Here is an 18,709-nt window from a genome sequence, read left to right as displayed (position 1 = left end):
ACCACCTACTCTTTAGCGTTCTAAACTTAGCATCGAGTTTGATGAGGGCTTTGAAAAGAGGAGGAATCCTCCCCGATCCACATTAGGGGGAAACACAAGGCTTGTTGTCACTCCGAAGGGAGCAGTCAAACTTAGCATTGAGTTTGACGAGGGCTTTGAAATGAGGAGGAATCCTCCTCGTTCCATAGTAGGGGGAAAACGAGGCTTGTTATGAGGATTTTCCATTGGGAAATTATTATAAAAGTGACAAATGAAAATATTGATTGGTTTCTGAACCACTGTGGTGCCCTTGTTTGTTAGTTTCCCTTATGTTGCTTTATGCTTGGTTTTCTAATTGATAATATCATCTTAAAGTGTTCTAATTGATAGCACATATCTCTTAGTGTTAGTACTTTCTTACCTTTCTCTCTCTTACATATATAGGGGATATGTTGAGCATTTTCGCTAGCAAGGATTATGTACTTAACAAGGCCTTAGTGGATTAGAGAGTTAAGAAATTTGCATATGCTTGCATCCAGACTGTACACCATAATAGGTAATTAGTTTTTTCCATTTCAACATTCCTTATTAAAAACTTATCCTTTTTAACGTTTTGAATGGAAAAACAGATGTTTGATCTATCATTGTTTGATTTTGTTGGCTTTCTATGCTATGATCCTTTAATTGTATATGATATATTTCTTTTGTTGAAAAGTGATATATTTCTTAGATTTTGTTCAGATATATATAATTAACATAAAGGTTTTTTTACCTTCAGCTAACGAATTCAGACTAATCTTATTTATATGATAAGTTGTCTTTATTTTTCCTCTGAATTATTCTTACTTGATGTTGTTCTTGATAGAAACCAATTGAGGAATCAACTTTTGGCTGCACCTGTGAACTCTAACACACCTGCAACTCTATTGTTAGACACAATTATTTTCTTATTACAACCTGAACTCCCATGGGTTTGTAAAATTGTTGGTTACTTCCTGGAAAGAAATGCATATGCGTTGATTAGGGATATCACTTTGACAGGGAAGGTATAAATGTACTTCCTTTTTTTTCTACTTGCAAGTGGTTTTTTTTTATAGACATTCTGTTTTGCCGTGGATTATCCTCTGCAGGTGTTTTCAGAGAACTAATTCACACTCAAACTATTGCAGGAAAGTGCAGATTCACATTCCAAGAGTTCATTGGCTTCTCTAGAACATTTGCTGTCTCTTTTGAGTTCTCATGTTGGTAAGAAGCCATGTTGTTGCCCACGTGTTGATCCCAATTGGAGTTTCTCCTCTCAAATTCTTACTCTTCCTTTACTGTGGCGGACATTCACATTTCACACCTCTCTCTACCCAATGGACAAAGTTGCATGTGTCATCCTCTACTAGGTTTGTGTACCTTGCTGTTTGGATATAATGGCGTTAGTAATGGTTTAAAGGTCATGTTTTCTCAATAACGAGAAACATAACATGCATGTACTTCATTTAAAAAAGAAAAAAAAACTCTATAGATTTTTTTTGAAAAGATCTTTTTAAGTACAACTTGGTGTGGGACATAAAAAATTATGACTATTCTAGCATACAGAATGGAGTTAGTTCCAGTACTCTGGAGTTTTATTAAAAAGTGCCACGAGAATAAAAAATGGTCATCCTTTTCAGAGAAATTGGCATATTTATCAGGAGATGCACCTGGTTGGCTATTACCTTTGGCTGTTTTTTGTCCTGTGTACAAGTAAGATTATCTTCTTTATTCCTGTTCCTCTACTTTTGAATTTCGCTTTAATTCCTCATCTGATGTTATATAATTATATGGTATGTTATAAGATTCGGCATGTCCTGATCACTTCTTTCCTTATCAATCAGGCACATGCTCATAATAATTGACAATGAGGAGTTTTATGAGCAGGAGAAGCCACTATCGTTAAAGGACATCAGATGCCTGATCGTTATTTTAAGACAGGTGAGCTCTTTAATTCCATCATATGTCCAAAAAGATACCCATACCCTCCCACTCAAGACACTTAAGTAATTGCTCAGAGAAATAACAAAATACTTGGCCCCACTCTAACAAACACATTCCTAAGGGCCCACACAAATAGAAAAATACCAACTAACTCTCAATCATTCTTTCTTCTTCCTATTCTTGTCTCTACGGGAATACACGTTTACTATGGGAGGTCTATCATTATCCGCCCCCCAAAGAGCCACCTTGTCCTCAAGGTGGAATTCAGGAAACTGTTCTTGAATAAGAGCAGCTTGTTCCCATGTTGCACTTTCAAGTGTCCCCTCACTCCAACGGATCAAAACTTCTAAGTTGTCCTCCTTTTCTATTGTTTTGCGAACTCCCAATACTTCTACTGGAGACACTTGCATAGACAAATCAGCAGCCAAATCTTTTGGAATTGGGAATAATGGCCTGTTTGAACCCACGACCTTGGTCGGACGCTTTGAATCTGGCCCACAGAAGCTATCGGAATTCTGTCCAGCTGCCGATTTTCTTTCTATCCTCCTTCCATTGATACCAGTCCAAAGCTTCCCCCTCCAAGCACAGGACCGCCGCATCCAACTTATCTCTCTCCGTCAGATATTCACCACAAAATAGCGCTCCACACGTTGTAGCTATCCATCCACATTCTCTTCTTCCTCTCCTTTAAATATCGACACCTCCAGTTTTCGTAGCCTCATGTCAAAAAGGGGTATCTCACGGATATTTGGTGCACATGGTACTCCAACTCCCTCATCCACCACCGGGTTAGTTTTTTGTTCACTTTTTTCTTCTTGAACTTGTTCCTCATTCATTATTCCCTTTCCCTTGTCCGTAATCATTCTTTCACTAGACGTGGATCCTTTTGAAGCACTTCCCATCACTCCCATCCTGTGTATTAACAATTTCATATCCTCACTCAATTTTTACAGATTGTGTGGAATAAATTAATTAAAGTTGTTTCTACCAAAGAAAACAAAAATAATAAATAAAATTATATGTTTTTCAGATTTTATTTTATGTTTCTAAAAGTTGGATGTATTCTGATCATAACCTTTTTGACATATTGTAAAAGGCATTGATAAATTAAATTAAAAAAAAAAAAGCATTTAAAAAATTGTTGAAATTCTTTTAAACATTTAGGTGTAAAAATGAAACAAATAGATTAATGCGATGGAAAAATGGTCTAGATCAATCTAGTATCCTGGTATCACTTTTAGCTGATACCACACTTAGCCTGTTGATCAATGATCTAGATCAATCTAGTATCCTGGTAGAATCTTTTTCTCACTTCTTATCTTAAATTATGAAGGTGACATTCCTGAACTAGAGCTATATTTTGTTATTATAAACAATGAATATGGAAAGCAAATTGAAGAAGAGCTACTTCCTGGAGGAAAAAACCGTCGTGTCACCTGTGAAAATGTCATCACATTCATTCATCTTGTTGCCAATCATCGTTTGAACTTTCAGCATAGTTTGTCCCTTGTTTATCCAATGTGTCTCCCTACTCCAATGTTGATTGAAAACATGTCCTCCTCAGATACGACAGCAAAGTTCTCATTTTTTGAGAGGGATTCAGCAGCTTATACAGAAAGAATGGATCAACATGTTCAATGAGCATGAATTCCAGGTATCACTAACTCACTGAGATAGTAACGTGGTTTGCATGAAAAGGCTGTTTTGCTGTTATATAATCTCTTGATGACTCGTTTATCATTGCACATCAACTGCCTCATGTGCCTTGAATCCTGTTTCATGCTAGTATTAATTATACTATTTGGGAAAGAAGTATGTTAAAGGAGGAACATTTTTTCTCCTAGACCATACAAAGTCAGTAGGGTTAAGCACTTAGATTTGCATTTTTATTCTTCTTATTGTGTGGTGTGTGGGTGGGGGGGGGGGAGGGGGTTAGTAGTTTTGATAATGTGCCATTGTCGACCTTTAATTTTCATGTGACGTGAAACACTAAACTAATTAAAGCAAGAACCTAGAATGATTAGGAGTACACTTGATCTTGTGATCTGGGCAGCAACCAACCAAAGCCTAAACCCTAGAGGCATCAGGGTCTTCCTTATTGAGTTCACCTGAAGGAATAGATGTGGGTTTCCTTGATGAAGTGAAGATTCAGGTTCTGGATAAGGAAACTAGTCTTCCTTAAGATTCAAGTTGTTCATTTTCGAAGAGGCACAATGCTCGTAAAAGTGTAGAGGCAGAATTTTACTAATCATTAAAATCTGAGAAATAAACAAAGTGAACTAGATTATTTTTAGCCTACATGGACTCTAAGTGGTGACAACTGAAGTCCTTGTAAGGGGAAAAGATGTGGGAAAAAAAATTCCCTTGCGATGGGAAATGATAAGAAAAACATAAAGAGAACCCTAATTTAGGTCAAATCATGGACCAATGGCTAAATACTATGAAGTTTTGTTGCTGGTCTTTTGTGGTTCCAGGATAAATCGAGTTGCTGTCTTTGACTGGTCTATTTCATTTCAGCTTTCAATATCAGGTTCACTGGACAGCTTGGATGTTGATGACCTACGGACACATACTACTTATTCAAGTGGTTATCATAGGGTAAGTTCTATTAAACCCTTTTTTCTATATATGTATTTTTGTTTCTTTTCTTTTCTGCGTAATTGTTTTGCATATTGTGTTCGATAAAATTTTGAAAATTTGAAATCTTGCAAGAAGATTAGTTACAATTAATCTTCCTTTGGAGGTTGAACAATTCTTGGTTTAGGATATCGAATACTAGATTTATTGTAGTGCAATCGGAATTGTGATGTCAAGTCAATTAAACTTCAAAATTGTAGATGATGTTGGAAGATCTCACCCGGGTAATTGGGAGATGGTTTTGAAGTCTTTGGAGTTTAGGGAGTTGGTCATCGTTTAGATTCTTTTTAATATTTTTCAATTAATTTCGAATTCATACAATGTATATGCCTGTATTAGTGTTTGAAACTGGGTGATAAATTGATTACCATTATTCAGACTTCTAGTCCTCTCTTATGTTTCTATGACTATGAAAACAAACTTTGGACTTGTATTGTTTGTAATGCTCTGTTTGGTCAGGCACAACCATGATCAAGAAATTTGTGATAGGAAACGGAGAAATATCTTCACTTTTTTAATGCTTCTGCTGGATTGAAAAACCAAATGTGGGAACTTCGGAATTTGAATTTTTATTTCATGCTTTCAGGAGCATTATGTCATTGAGATGTTTTGGTTTGTAACAATTGTATCTTGCTTTTTCATTAGGTTTGTAACTGGTTACTCTCGAGGACCACTTCGTATCCTCATTATTCTTAATTATTTGTTTTGGTTTCCCTTAAGGGGATAAGTTGGTTCCTTCTAGAGCTTAAACTAATTTATCCTGCTAGCAAAAATCAAGTGAAAAAGTAACTCAGTATGAGACAAGGTACATTTCTGACTAGTACTTTATTGTGCAGAGACTGGCAGATGGTTTAAGTAGCTTTAAAACAAGTAGAATAAATCTTATTGATTTACCTGGTTCCGGAGGCAGAAGCTAACAGGTGCAGCTGGGGAGCGCTTGAAGGAAGCACGCAATATCAACCGATCACTCTCACAACTCGGGTAACCGATCAAAACTATTGGGAGATATTTCAAATTTCATTTAAGCAGTGATCTTTCCAATGATTTTTTTCTTTATTTATTTTGTAATGTCAATTAATTGGCTAATTATTTATCAGAATGCTTGTTGATATCGCTGCATGTTTTATTTTGTAATGTTTGTACTTTTTAGTTGTGATTTGTGAATATGCTAGGATTGATTTGATTTGCTCTTCTGACTGTTAAGATCGGAATGATGTTGCTCATCTGAAAGAAGGCAGCATCATGTGCTTGAAGACTTGTAGAGTATGGAGAGTGAATGGTCAAATTTGAGGAATCGTATCTGCTGGCTTTGTAGTCCAAACAGGTTGTCTGGCTAACTTTCTTTTTCTCATTTTCAACCAATTAGGATAACTGTCATGTTTTTTGAATTCCTTGCCACTGTTGAGTAGTAACTTGGCATTTGTTTATTAAAAGGTTTTAATTAAGATTATGGTGTTCATAACTTTGTAGTGTCACACTAAATAACTTAAAAGAGTTAGTTTGACAGTTGACAAACATGATAGTAATGTGATAGTGAGTGCAAGGGTAAAAAGAGCTGCTTCTGTTGGGTTAAAGGGATGTTTGTGTTTTTTAGTGTGATGTGTTTTGTTTTCAAGTTCGTTAGTAGACGTATTACTTAATTGAGCATTTTGATACCATAGCCAGTGTAGGGGAAGATGAATGGAGGGTGCTATGAGACTAGTTAAGACTTATATGTATCCTAATTTTAGTAATATATAAAATTGAGAGAATTTCCTTTGATTTTCAGGAACAATGATGAATAATCAATGAAAAATGAATCAAAAGGTTTATCCATGCAAGCTTCGAACCAAAGTCAAGGATATCGATCCTTCCAGGGGAGTCCAAAGTTCCAAGATTGTTTATCCATGCATCATTTTGTCGATCTACTAAGATTAAATTGTCTCGTTGTAGTTGCAAGACTGGAACAATAGACGGCAGTTTACACCACCCAGTGACTTCCATGCTGACGCGATGAATGATTATTTCATTTCACAGGTAATTGTTCTCAATGAATGTTTTGGTTCTAACGACCTGCTATCTGATCGTAATTCTAATTATTTACTTGGCCTTGTTTCTTTGTAGGCGGTGATAGAAAATACCAGAGCAAATGATATACACAAGCGAGTTCCCTTTTTAGTACCGTTTACTAGCAGGGTTAAGATTTTCACTGTAAGCAAGTTATTTTTTTGGTTTCCTTATCCACAATATTGAATTTCTTGGACGACTGTTAGTTATAGAAATATGTAAGATATTTTTTATTTATGGTTACTTTCTCTATAACTCATTTCACAGACACAACTAGCAGCAGCTAGGCAAAGGAATGGATCTCTTGCTGTTTTTGCCAGAAACCGGTTTAGAATTCGACGAAATCATATATTGGGAGATGCTTTCAGTCAGATGAGTGCATTGTCTAAAGTTGATCTTCGAGGATCGGTAATTTCAGACTTCCATGATTTATGAAAAATGAAATTGTTATCTTACTTTTTTCTATCTTTTTCTTTGCCCTCGTGAAAACGACCCCTTCCCTCTTCTGCATCCTATAGTTGCAGAGTTACTTGTAATTGTTTATTAGTTTTTTCTTGTTTGTGTTGGGTCAATTGCTTCACTTTTCTGCATGCAGATACGTGTGTCTTTTGTTAATGAATTTGGAGTTGAGGAGGCAGGAATTGATGGTGGTGGTATTTTTAAAGATGTCATGGAGAACATTACACGGGCAGCCTTTGACGTGCAGTATGGTTTATTTAAGGTTATCACGACATTCCTTATTATTAGCATGGCATGGCTTTGTTAATCCTGTAGTATTATTGGATAACATGAAGCGTGATGAGACAGCCATAGTTGTTTGAAATCGCTTTTCAAAATAAAAATAGTTGTGAGATCACATTTCAATATAAAAATTGGTTGCTTGAAATCTGTTTCATAAAATTTCAGTAATATGTGGGTATGTATTGTTCATTTTTTCTAATATAAGTTATTTTCTGCTTGGTAATCCAGCAAATTGCTGACCATTTGCTCTACCCCAATCCTGGTTCGGGAATGATACATGAGCAACATCTCCAGTTTTTCCATTTCCTCGAAGTTCTTTTGGCAAAGGTATGGCCATAATTCCCAATCATACATGGAATTTACTTTGGTTGACTAGTGTTTTTTCTTTTTTTGTATAAGGATATCCTGGTCTTGGCCTTATCATGGAAGATTCTTATATATCTTTCACCCCATACTTTGGTTGAATTTTGGAACATTAATGTATCGCTTGACATTCATAAATACAATGTCATAATTTGAAATCTGCTGTCTTCCTACATTATGCATGTTTTTCTGTTATTGAAGTTGCTGCCCGGTTGTGCTAAAAGTTCTCAAGCAGTCATGCTAAAAGATCTCAATCACATTAAATGATTTTTGACAGGATGTTGTTGTTTTACCCTTCTTCCTGTAGGTCATGTTTGAAGGAATTCTTGTTGATATACTTTTTGCAACATTCTTCTTGAGCAAGTTAAAACAGAAGTAAGGTTTTTAAAGATTTACTGTCTTACTGTTTTGTATTTTGTGCTGATCCACTAATCGTAGTATTGATGGTCATGACAATGACTAGTTGCAAGTTACTTGAATTTTTAGGGTTCTAAAAATCTTACATTTTATTATGGGTGCACTGCCTACTAATGAGATTGTCAATTGCTAACTTCCAAATGTTGAATTTGGGATTTCCATGCTACATTCACTTTCTTGATCTGCAATTACAGAGCTACTCTATACTGGAATAAAGTCTCATCTGAACTGTACATTGCTTTTGATGCTGTAATTGCAAAGCTAGGAAATCTTTATGTATAATGCCTTTTTTTATCATTTATTAATGAAAATGAGAAGCCTTTTTATAGGCTGGAGATTACAAGAGTTGTTAAACTAACTTGGGGTTGAGTTAGTTTACTTATAACTAACTCAAGATACAAAATTGTTAATTCAAATAACTAATCCTAAACTATAAAAATGGTAATTCAAACACCTCCTCTAGGATAAAACTCAAGAAACATAAAGAAGGGGGATGTTCTACATTAGCTTTTGTCAAGGCTTTAGCCAAAATTTTATTTATCAACTGTGGGGGAGGATTTGAGAGCTCCCCAATCTCTACACACTTCTCTAATGAGAGTCTATACCAAAATCAAGATACCCATACCCTCCCACTCAAGAAACTTAAGTAATTGCTTAGAGAAATAACAAAATACTTGGCCCCACTCTAACAAACACATTCCTAAGGGCCCACACAAATAGAAAAATATCAACTAACTCTCAATCATTCTTTCTTCTTCCTATTCTTGTCTCTACGGGAATACACCTTTACTATGGGAGGTCTATCATTACCCGCCCCCCAAATAGCCACCTTGTCCTCAAGGTGGAATTCAGGAAACTGATTCTTGAATAAGAGCAGCTTGTTCCCACGTTGCACTTTCAAGTGTCCCCTCACTCCAACGGATCAAAACTTCTAAGTTGTCCTCCTTTTCTATTGTTTTGCGAACTCCCAATACTTCTACCGGAGACACTTGCATAGACAAATCAGCAGCCAAATCTTTTGGAATTGGGAATAATGGCCTGTTTGAACCCACGACCTTGCGAAGAACAGAAACATGAAAGACCGGGTGTATAAGCGATTCCTTGGGAAGGGCCAAACGGTATGCAACGAAACGAATTCGTGCCACGATCATAAATGAACCAATGAATCTTGGGGCCAATTTGGAGTGCTTAAAACGGCTGAGAGAGGACTGTAGGTAAGGGCGTAACTTCACATAAACCCAATCATGAACCTCAAACTGCACCTCCCGTCTTTTAGCATTAGCATATTTGACCATTCGCTGCTGTGCTTTCAGTAAATTGGCCTTCAAAACGCCCAAAATTTCATCTCTTTCTTTCATCAAATGGTCTACTTCATCATTCACCCGGCTCGAGCCCTTCACATATGGTAATATAGAGGGGGGTGGTCGCCCATAGAGGGCCTCGAAGGGGGTCATCAATGTGGCTGTACGGACTGTTGTATTATAGCTTAATTCAGCCCAAGCTAGCCATTTAACCCATTGTTTAGGTGTGTTCATAGAAAAACACCCTAGATACGTCTCCACCCCTCGATTGACAACTTTTTTCATACTTTTTGAAATTTTGGTAGGTTGTGAGTTACAAACTTACACTGAAGCATTGCTTGGTCGTTTTGAAATTCAAGTGATACTTACACACGTTTTGAATACATTTTAGGTTAGATTGAGTTTGTTGCACTTGGTTGTCATTTTTGGTCTTGAAATGCTTTTTTCAACCTTTTTGGTAGATTATGAGTTACTAACTTACACTTAGGATTTGCTAGATCGTTTTGAAAACTCAAGTAATACCTAGACACGTTTTGAGCATGTTTTAGGTTGGTTTGAACTAAGTTTGTTGCACTTACACACTTGGTTGCCATTTTGGGTCTTGTAGTGCTTTTTTCACTCTATTTGAACTTTTTTCGTAGGTTATGAGTTACGAACCTACACGTAAGCTTTTTTAGGTCGTTTTGAAAGTTCAAGTGATACTTAGACACGTTTTGAACTCGTTTTAGGTTGGTTTGACACTAAGTTTTAAACACATTTGATTGACATGTTGGGTCTTGAAGTACTTTTTTCACACTTTTTGAAATTTTGGTAGGTTGTGAGTTACAAACTTACACTTAAGCATTGCTGGGTCGTTTTGAAAATTCAAGTGATACTTACACACGTTTTGAATACATTTTAGGTTAGATTGAGTTTGTTGCACTTACACACATGGTTGTCATTTTTGGTCTTGAAATGCTTTTTTCAACCTTTTCGGTAGATTATGAGTTACGAACTTACCCTTAGGATTTGCTAGGTCGTTTTGAAAACTCAAGTAATACCTAGACACGTTTTGAGCACGTTTTAGGTTGGTTTGAACTAAGTTTGTTGCACTTACACACTTGGTTGCCATTTTGGGTCTTGTAGTGCTTTTTTCACAATATTTGAACTTTTTTCGTAGGTTATGAGTTACGAACCTGCACGTAAGCTGTTTTAGGTCGTTTTGAAAGTTGCAGTGAAAGTTAGACACGTTTTGAGCACGTTTTAGGTCGTTTTGAGCATGTTTTAGGTCGTTTTGAGTAAATGGTATGTATGTTGTGATTGTTTGATTGCATGTATAATACCTTATTGAGATGTGTATGCTTGATTGAGAAGCTGATAGAACACCAAGTAATGGTTCTTATTTGTTCATTAAGCAACCAAACTATTACAGAATACAATACTCAAACCAGTCTTGAAAACACCGAACAAACAAGTACTATTACAGACAATAACCAAGTATAAAATAAAACATTCAAACATCAAAAGTAGTTTAGGATAATGGAAAACACTTTCTAAGATTAAAGTAACTGAACAACTTCTGTAATTCTGCTCTCCAGAAAATACAGCCCCTCCACTTCCAGAAACTGATTAACCAACCCCCATCTTTCCTTCCATCTCTCCCTTTTAACCTCCCCCTGTAACTAACTGTTGTCCCCACTAAGGTGGTTTCCACTTCCTCCAATTCCATCACCTGTGCACGTGCAATTCCACTTTGTCTTTCTTCTGCTATATTGTATTGCAATTGGTGGTCTATCATTACTCTCCCTCTCCAAAGACACCTTGTTCTCAAGGTGGGAAATGAGGAAGCTTTTGTGTAAAATCATCACAGTTCTCCCATGTAGCCTCATGAGGTGGTATTCCTTTCCAACTAACAAGCACTTCCCACTTCTTTGTTGCTGGATTTTTAGGATAGCCAAAATTGTCTGCTGGTAGTAACTCTTGAAATGTAGGAACATCATCAATTCCATATAGTTCGGTAAATGTCATTCCTCCCTCCATAGCTCGACATTTTGTCAAGAAACCTTAATCAGATGGTGTCCATGTCTCCATCATGTGTTACAGACTCACTCTAGTCTTTGTCAAACTCGGGTCACCCCTTATAACAACATTCTTTTCATTTTGTATGAAAGTTAAAGTGAGTTTCCCTAATCCACTTCAGTTACCCCAACGTGTGCAGCCATTGCATTCCAAGGATGACATCCTGATAGAACACTGATGTAGTGTTTCTATTATATTGATAATTCAAACACAACTTACAACATAAGCAAACCGTGAACCTCAGAAAATGAGTCACGTTACATATAATTCACAAACATCAAACAAAGAAAACCTCCTAATCCAAAATTCCGAACAACAAAATACTAATAAGCAAACCAGAATATAGAACACCAATCTTCTGCTTCCCCTGTCTTTCAAGCAGTATTGCAGACCTTTTCCTTCACTCCAAAAACTCACTTTAACAAAGAGGCAGCCACATTTTCAGGTATAGAAAATAAAGTAGGTAGTATGTAGGAAGGCTAACCAGAACTGAGTTGCATAAGGTTTGTCTTCCGCCTCTAGAGATGTTATATCTTTTTCCACCTTTCAAGTTTCTTGTGAATTCGATCAATGACTGGTTGCCAAAAAGACTTTTGTCGAGGGTAGCCTCCCAAAGGGAGACCTAAATATATAATCGGAAGCTTTTCTACCTTGCACCCTATCAGATTTGCTGTTTGAAACAAATCTTCCTCTCCCACATTAACGCCGCTAAGGGCTGATTTTTCCCAGTTTACTTTCTGCCCCGAACACCATTCGAATAATCTAATGACGTTTTAAAGTTTAAGGAGCATCTTCACATCATACTTACAAAAGAGAAGAGTATCATCGACAAATTGAAGCAAAGGGAGGTGGATCAAGTCTTTGCCAACAAGGAAACCTTCAAACTGGCTGTTAATATGAAGCTTGTTTATGATTTCTCCTAAAACCTCACTTACTAGGAGGAATAAAAAGGGGGAGAGGGGGTCCCCTTGGCGGATACCTCTAGATGCTGTTATCCGGCCTCTAGGCTTACCATTGATGAAGACTGAATACTTTGGATTTTTTAGGCAGCCCATTATCCATGATATCCATTTGGAACTAAACTTTTTCAAAGATAAATTTTTTTCTAAAAAGTTCCAATTCACCCTATCAAAGGCTTTTTCCAAGTCAAGTTTTAAAATCCATCCTTTTTTCCGTTTTGCCCTATAATCTTCCACGGCCTCGTTAGCAATTAATATTGGGTCAAGAATTTGCCTACCTTCAATAAAGGCGCTTTGAGTGGGGCTTATAATTGCATCCATAACTTGTTTTAGACGTTCAGATAAAACCTTTGCGACGACCTTGTATGCTAACGTAGTAAGGCTGATTGGACGGAAATCCTTGACTAGAGTCACATTCTCTTTTTTCTGCACTAAACAAATGAAGTTTTCTTGGATGCAAGCATTTAATCTTCCATTTCTGTGGAAATCAGACATTAGTGATTTGAAGATATCCTTGAAAATAGACCATTGGGTGATTAGGAACTTCACTGTGAAGCCATCCGGGCCCGGAGCTTTATTGTTGCCAAGTGCCTTTAATGCCTTAAAGATCTCCTCCACTGAAAACTGGGTAACAAGAGCCTCATTCTGAATTGAGGAAACACAAGACCAATTACTGTTAATAGGGATGAATCTGTCCCCCGGAATTCTGGTATAAAGTGACTCAAAAAATTCCAGCACAAGCCTTTCAATGTCGCGGAATGAAGTCGAGACAACCCCATCATCATCTTTTAATTCAGTTATGAGGTTCCTTCTTTTATTCGCATTTAGAAAGCGGTGGAAGAAGCCCGTATTCTCATCACCCAAAGAAAGCCAATTGAGTTTACTCTTCTGAATAAAATTACGCTCTTCATTTTGATAAATACTAAGTAATTCCGCTTGCAAAGCAGCTCTAGAATTCAACTCTTCTTGATTTAATCCAATCAACTCAGCCACAAAATCATATTTTTCTAATTTTGACATCAAGGATTTCTCTGTTTTTTTTTTACCTTAGCTTGCGCAGCAATATTCCAAGCTTTTACTGCCAATTTAACTGATCTCAACTGCTCATGAAGAATGAAACCAGCCCATCCCTGGAAGTTAGAGTTGCTCACTGTTTCAACAATAATCTGATTAGAATCACTGGACACCAACCAGCTGTTACAAAACCGAAAAGGAGAGGGACCCCAAAGAAAAGAACCAGCCTCCAAGAATAAAGGAAAGTGATCCGAGAAGATGCGTGCTTTTCGAGAAACCCGAGAATTTTCAAAACAAACATCCCACATCTGATTTATGAAGAATGTGTCTAATAATGATCTTCAAGGAGAACTACCGTCTCTAGACCAAGTGAACCTTCCATTTTGCAATGGAATTTCCATGAGAGAAACCATGTCAATAAACTTATTGAATAATGACATTCCTCTAGTACTTCTGCCAAAAGGAAATCTTTCCTGGGCCCAACGAGTGATATTAAAATTCCCACCTATGCACCAGGCCACGGCCGAACAATCAGCTAAGGAAGACAATTCGGGCCAAACCAATTTCCTTTCTTTGCAACCACAAGGGCCATAGACATTTGTGATCCAACAAACCTTTTTGCACAAAGTGAGGCATTTGATTGACAAAGAGAAGCGTCTTTTAATGACCTCTGTTACAGATATTTTACTGCTGTCCCACATGGTAAGAATTCCCCCAGAAGATCCAACAGAAGCCACATAATCCCAGCCAATATCCTTAGAACTCCACAATGATTTTATAAAAGCCGAGTTCAAGGTATCCTTCTTAGATTCTTGAATCATGACTACAATTGTTGATGAATTTTTTAAGTGCTGCACGTTTAGAGGAGTCGTTCAAACCCTTAGTGTTCCAGGAGACAACCTTAATAATGACTGGGAGGAGGAAAAGGCAGTTGCACATCTAATTTAAGCCAGAATGATTCCACAATCGCCGACTATAGACACTAAATCTTTAGGCAAATCCAGGGGAATTTTAATAGGGAGAATATCTTCATCATTGAACAAGACATTCAGATCCATCCCATTAATTTCTGGGACTAATTTAGGGTCAACTTCAGTGTTGGGGACTGCCAATTTAACTGATCTCAACAGTAAGTTGATTAAGTTGGGCAGTAGGAGGGACACGAGACAAGGCATCTGCTGCTTTGTTTTCTAGTCCCGGTTTATACACGACATCAAAATTATAGCCAAGAAGCTTAGCAATCCATCTCTGATGTTGAGGTTGGATAACCCTTTGTTCCAATAAAAGTTTCAATGATCGTTGATCAGTTTTCACTACAAACCTCCTGCCAAAAGATAAGGTCTACAGCGTTGCACAGCCAAAACTACAGCCATTAATTCCCGTTCATAAACTGGTTTAGCACGATCCCTCATAGCTAATGTCTGGCTAAAATAAGCAATTGGCCGATGATTTTGAATTAAGACAGCACCTACCCCGTATCCAGAAGCATCGGTCTCTATTTCAAATGGTAAGGAAAAATCTGGCAGTGCTAAGATTGGGAGAGTCATCGTAGCCATCTTTAAATTCTCAAAAGCTTCAGCAGCTGCAACAGTCCATTCATATGCTCCTTTCTTCAATAGTTGAGTCAAAGGAGCAGCCACACTTCCATAATTCATTACAAATCTTCGATAATATCCTGTCAACCCAAGAAATCCACGAACTTCACGGACATTAGTGGGCACGGGCCATTCTTTGATAGATCTAATTTTTCTCGGGATCAACCTCTACACCCTTGCCCGAAATTATATGGCCAAGATACTCCACTTTCATTTTGGCAAACCCACACTTGTGCTGCATATTAGCATATAATTTATTCTCTCGCAGCACCTCTAACACCCATTCTAAATGTTGAAGATTTTCATCCAAACTTCTGCTGTAAATTAATATATCATCAAAAAAGACTAAGAAAACCTGCGTAGGTAAGGTTTAAAGATACTATTCATCAAAGCTTGAAACGTTGATGGTGCATTGGTGAGCCCAAAAGGCATGACAAGAAACTCATAATGCCCCTCGTGAGTTCTAAAAGCTGTTTTCTTCACATCCTTTTTACACATTCTAATTTGATGATATCCCGCCTTGAGATCAATCTTCGAAAATATATTAGCCCCATTAAGTTCATCAAACAATTCCTCTACTACTGGAATAGGAAACTTGTCTGGAACGGTCACACTATTCAACGCACGGTAATCTACACAAAACCGTCAACTACCATTTTTTTTTCACCAACAAGACCGGGCTCGAATATGGACTAGTACTAGGTTTTTATGCCAAATGCCATCATTTCATCAACCAATCTTTCCATCTCCTCCTTTTGCTGGTATGCATATCTATAAGGCCGAACATTGACTGGATTAGTCCCCTTCTTAAGATGTATATGATGTTCAATGGTACATTGTGGTGGCAACTCTCCAGGCCAATCAAAAACATCTTCATTCTTAGCTAACACGGCTGGAATAGACTCATGAGTGGTAGGCACTTCATCAACCCCATACATCGCTGCAAATGCCATTCCACCTTCCAAAGATCCACACTCAATCAGAAATCCCTGATCAAGTTCTGTCCATGTCTTCATCATGTGCTTCAAACTCACCCTAGCCTTCGTATGACTCGGATCTCCCCTTAATACAACCTTCTTCCCATTTTGTATGAATGTCAAAGTAATTTTTCACCAATCTACTTCGGTTACTCCTAATGTATGTAGCCATTGCATACCAAGAATGACATCCACTCCCCCCAATTCCAATGGCAGAAAATTATCCACAACCTTCCATTCACCCAATAGCAGTTCCACTTGTTTACAAATTCCCTTCCCTTTTACAGCTGATTCAGACCCCAAAATAACCCCATAATCAGAAGTTTCCTGAATCCTCTTCTTCAACTACTTCTAGTTCTTCCCCATTTGCCCCAACAACTAAAACTCTAAGTTCCTTATGATCTTTCACTTTACACTTATGGCCCACAAAAAATCATTCCTCACAACGAAAACAGAGACCTTTCTCACGTCTAGCCTGAAATTCAGCATCAGGAAGTCGTTTTAGTGGTCCTTCTCGTCGATTAGGTTCACCAGCCACTCCTCGAAGTGTAATCATCCGCATTGGAACAATCCCTTCTGACTTGTTTATCATTAGAAATCACAGGAATTTGAGGTTTAAAAGAAGCAGAAACCTGGAATTTTCCATCCGCATGCACATCCTGCACGTTTGAAACTTGATTCTCCCCTTATCACTTCTCGGTTCTCAATCTTTTGGGCCAACTTCATCATTTGAGCAAGCCCCATAGGTTCCCAACATTCCATGCCTGCCTTAATCCATGGTTTCAAACCATTCATAAATGTTTCTTCTAAGACAGCCTTTTGTAGAAAAGGCAATGGTGCTACTGATTTGTCAAATAAATTCCGATATTCTTCCACTGTAATTTCTTGCTTGATCTTTAAAAATCTTCCCAGAATTGATCCCTCACGACTCGATCGAAATCAAACAATAAGTCTCTTTCTTTAAATCGTCCCAATTAACAAACGGTTCACGATCTTCATGAGATTTATACCAATCCAAAGCTGCTCCATCAAAACTAATAATGGACACAGTCATTTTCTCTGACTCACTCAGTTTGTGTATCTGAAAGTATCTCTCAGCCCTAAACAACCAAGAATCAGGATCATTTCCCACAAAAACTGGCATTTTCAATTTTTTTAAATTTGCTTCGGTCGCCCGCAGAATCTTCACCCTCCAACTTGGTATGTTTTTCCTCAGATTTTCCTCCCATCATCGTCCAATCACTGACATCAACCATGCTGTCAACTTTACTTGATGATCCTTCTAGTACTTCTTCCATCGTTGTCTTCTCTTTGATCATTCCTTCAATATATTTCAACAGTGTTTCTGGTTGCTGTTGTTGCTTCTCAGCCTGTACTCCTAACCTCTCAATACTCTTCGCCAAAGATGACATGTTTTCCTTGATTGTTGGCAGATCATGTAATTCTGCTCGAATGCCGGATATTTCTTGATCTACCATTTCCAACTTTTCCTCAATTCGCTTTTGAGCCATGATATAGAACTTCACAGATTCGATTTTCTACGATACCAAAATGATAGAACACCAAATAGTGTGTTCTACTAATTTATTAATCAGCCAAACATTTACAGAAAACAGGTTCTAACACAGTCTTTGAAAACAAAGTACTCGACAATTTGGAAGACAAAAAGCCCTAGAAGAGTGAATATCACACTTTGGAGAATGCAAAATGGACTATGAACTGTGCAGAAGTTTTGCAAATGAAACCTCCCTTTCTCAGTTTATCTCCTCATGTTTGTCCCTTGTGTTTGCATGCTTTAGAAGATTTACATCATATTTTCTTCTCCTGCTTACATGCAAAGAAGTGTTGGTTTGGCTTACTTGGCTATCTTCATTTGAATTGGGTTTTCGACTATAGATTTAGGAGAACGTGGTCCAGCTTATTTCATGTCCCATTCTCAAGAAGAAACCAAGATTGATTTGGTTAAATGCAGTAAAGGCCATTTTACCAGAAATTTGGTTTGAACAAAATCAACTAACATTTCAAAATAAAGCTTCCTCTTGGACAACTCGAGTCGAAATGGCTAGAATCAATGCTTCTACTTGATGCTCTCTTTCAAAAGACTTCAAAGATTTCTCCATACAAGATATAAGTCATAATTGGCCGACTTTCATTTTTAATTCTTAGTCCACTACTGTACTCTTATTTTATTTCTTTTGGATTTCTAGTGGTCTTAAATCTATGTTGTATAGTTATTGGGCAGTTTGTATGATCTATTCTAAACCTTGTCGTTGGTTTAGTCTTTTGGTTTAAGTCTCGATATGGTGAGAATGCTAAGTGGGTGTCAACCTAGATGAGATGTCCAAGTGCACTAGCTGATCCTAGGGCTTCTTTGTATTATCTTTTGTCTTGTCTACTCATTTTCAGCTTAATGAAGAGGCTTCTTTGTATTTCTTCATGGCTTGTATTCATGGTAATTAGTTTCGTAATGAATCTTTCATGTTCTGGTAAACATTGCAGAAACACATAATTTCAGCAATCTGTCAAAGAGTTGAAGGAGAAGACAGAAGAACTTAAAAGTCACATGAAGACCTAAAAGTTAGGTAATTTTTTGAAAACTTTTTTCTTAGTCTTGCTTAGTTTTAGTGGTATTTGTTAACAGGCTGAGACATACTCTT

At 37.3% G+C, this 18,709-nt stretch overlaps 1 protein-coding gene and 1 long non-coding RNA gene across 2 annotated transcripts; both read left to right on the top strand.

The window, feature by feature from the left end:
- The first annotated feature begins 3,193 nt into the window (after nucleotides 1-3,193).
- On the top strand, nucleotides 3,194-5,842 carry LOC116406009. The gene is made up of 4 exons (XR_004219091.1): nucleotides 3,194-3,598; nucleotides 4,462-4,542; nucleotides 5,418-5,562; nucleotides 5,786-5,842. It is a non-coding gene; the product is annotated as an uncharacterized LOC116406009 (long non-coding RNA).
- Nucleotides 5,843-6,573: 731 nt separating this feature from the next.
- Nucleotides 6,574-18,593, top strand: LOC116406020 (E3 ubiquitin-protein ligase UPL6-like). The gene is made up of 7 exons (XM_031889720.1): nucleotides 6,574-6,597; nucleotides 6,685-6,771; nucleotides 6,895-7,035; nucleotides 7,223-7,348; nucleotides 7,597-7,695; nucleotides 8,039-8,106; nucleotides 18,552-18,593. The coding sequence occupies exons 1-7, from the start codon at nucleotides 6,574-6,576 to the stop codon at nucleotides 18,559-18,561; spliced, it is 555 nt and encodes a 184-aa protein (XP_031745580.1). The 3' UTR covers nucleotides 18,562-18,593.
- The last annotated feature ends 116 nt before the right edge of the window (nucleotides 18,594-18,709 follow it).

Source organism: Cucumis sativus, unplaced genomic scaffold, assembly GCF_000004075.3.
Source record: "Cucumis sativus cultivar 9930 unplaced genomic scaffold, Cucumber_9930_V3 scaffold54, whole genome shotgun sequence".
NCBI classification, from domain to species: domain Eukaryota; kingdom Viridiplantae; phylum Streptophyta; class Magnoliopsida; order Cucurbitales; family Cucurbitaceae; genus Cucumis; species Cucumis sativus.
The sequence above is the reverse complement of the archived record's forward strand: the minus strand, read 5'-3'. Positions and strand labels throughout refer to the sequence as shown.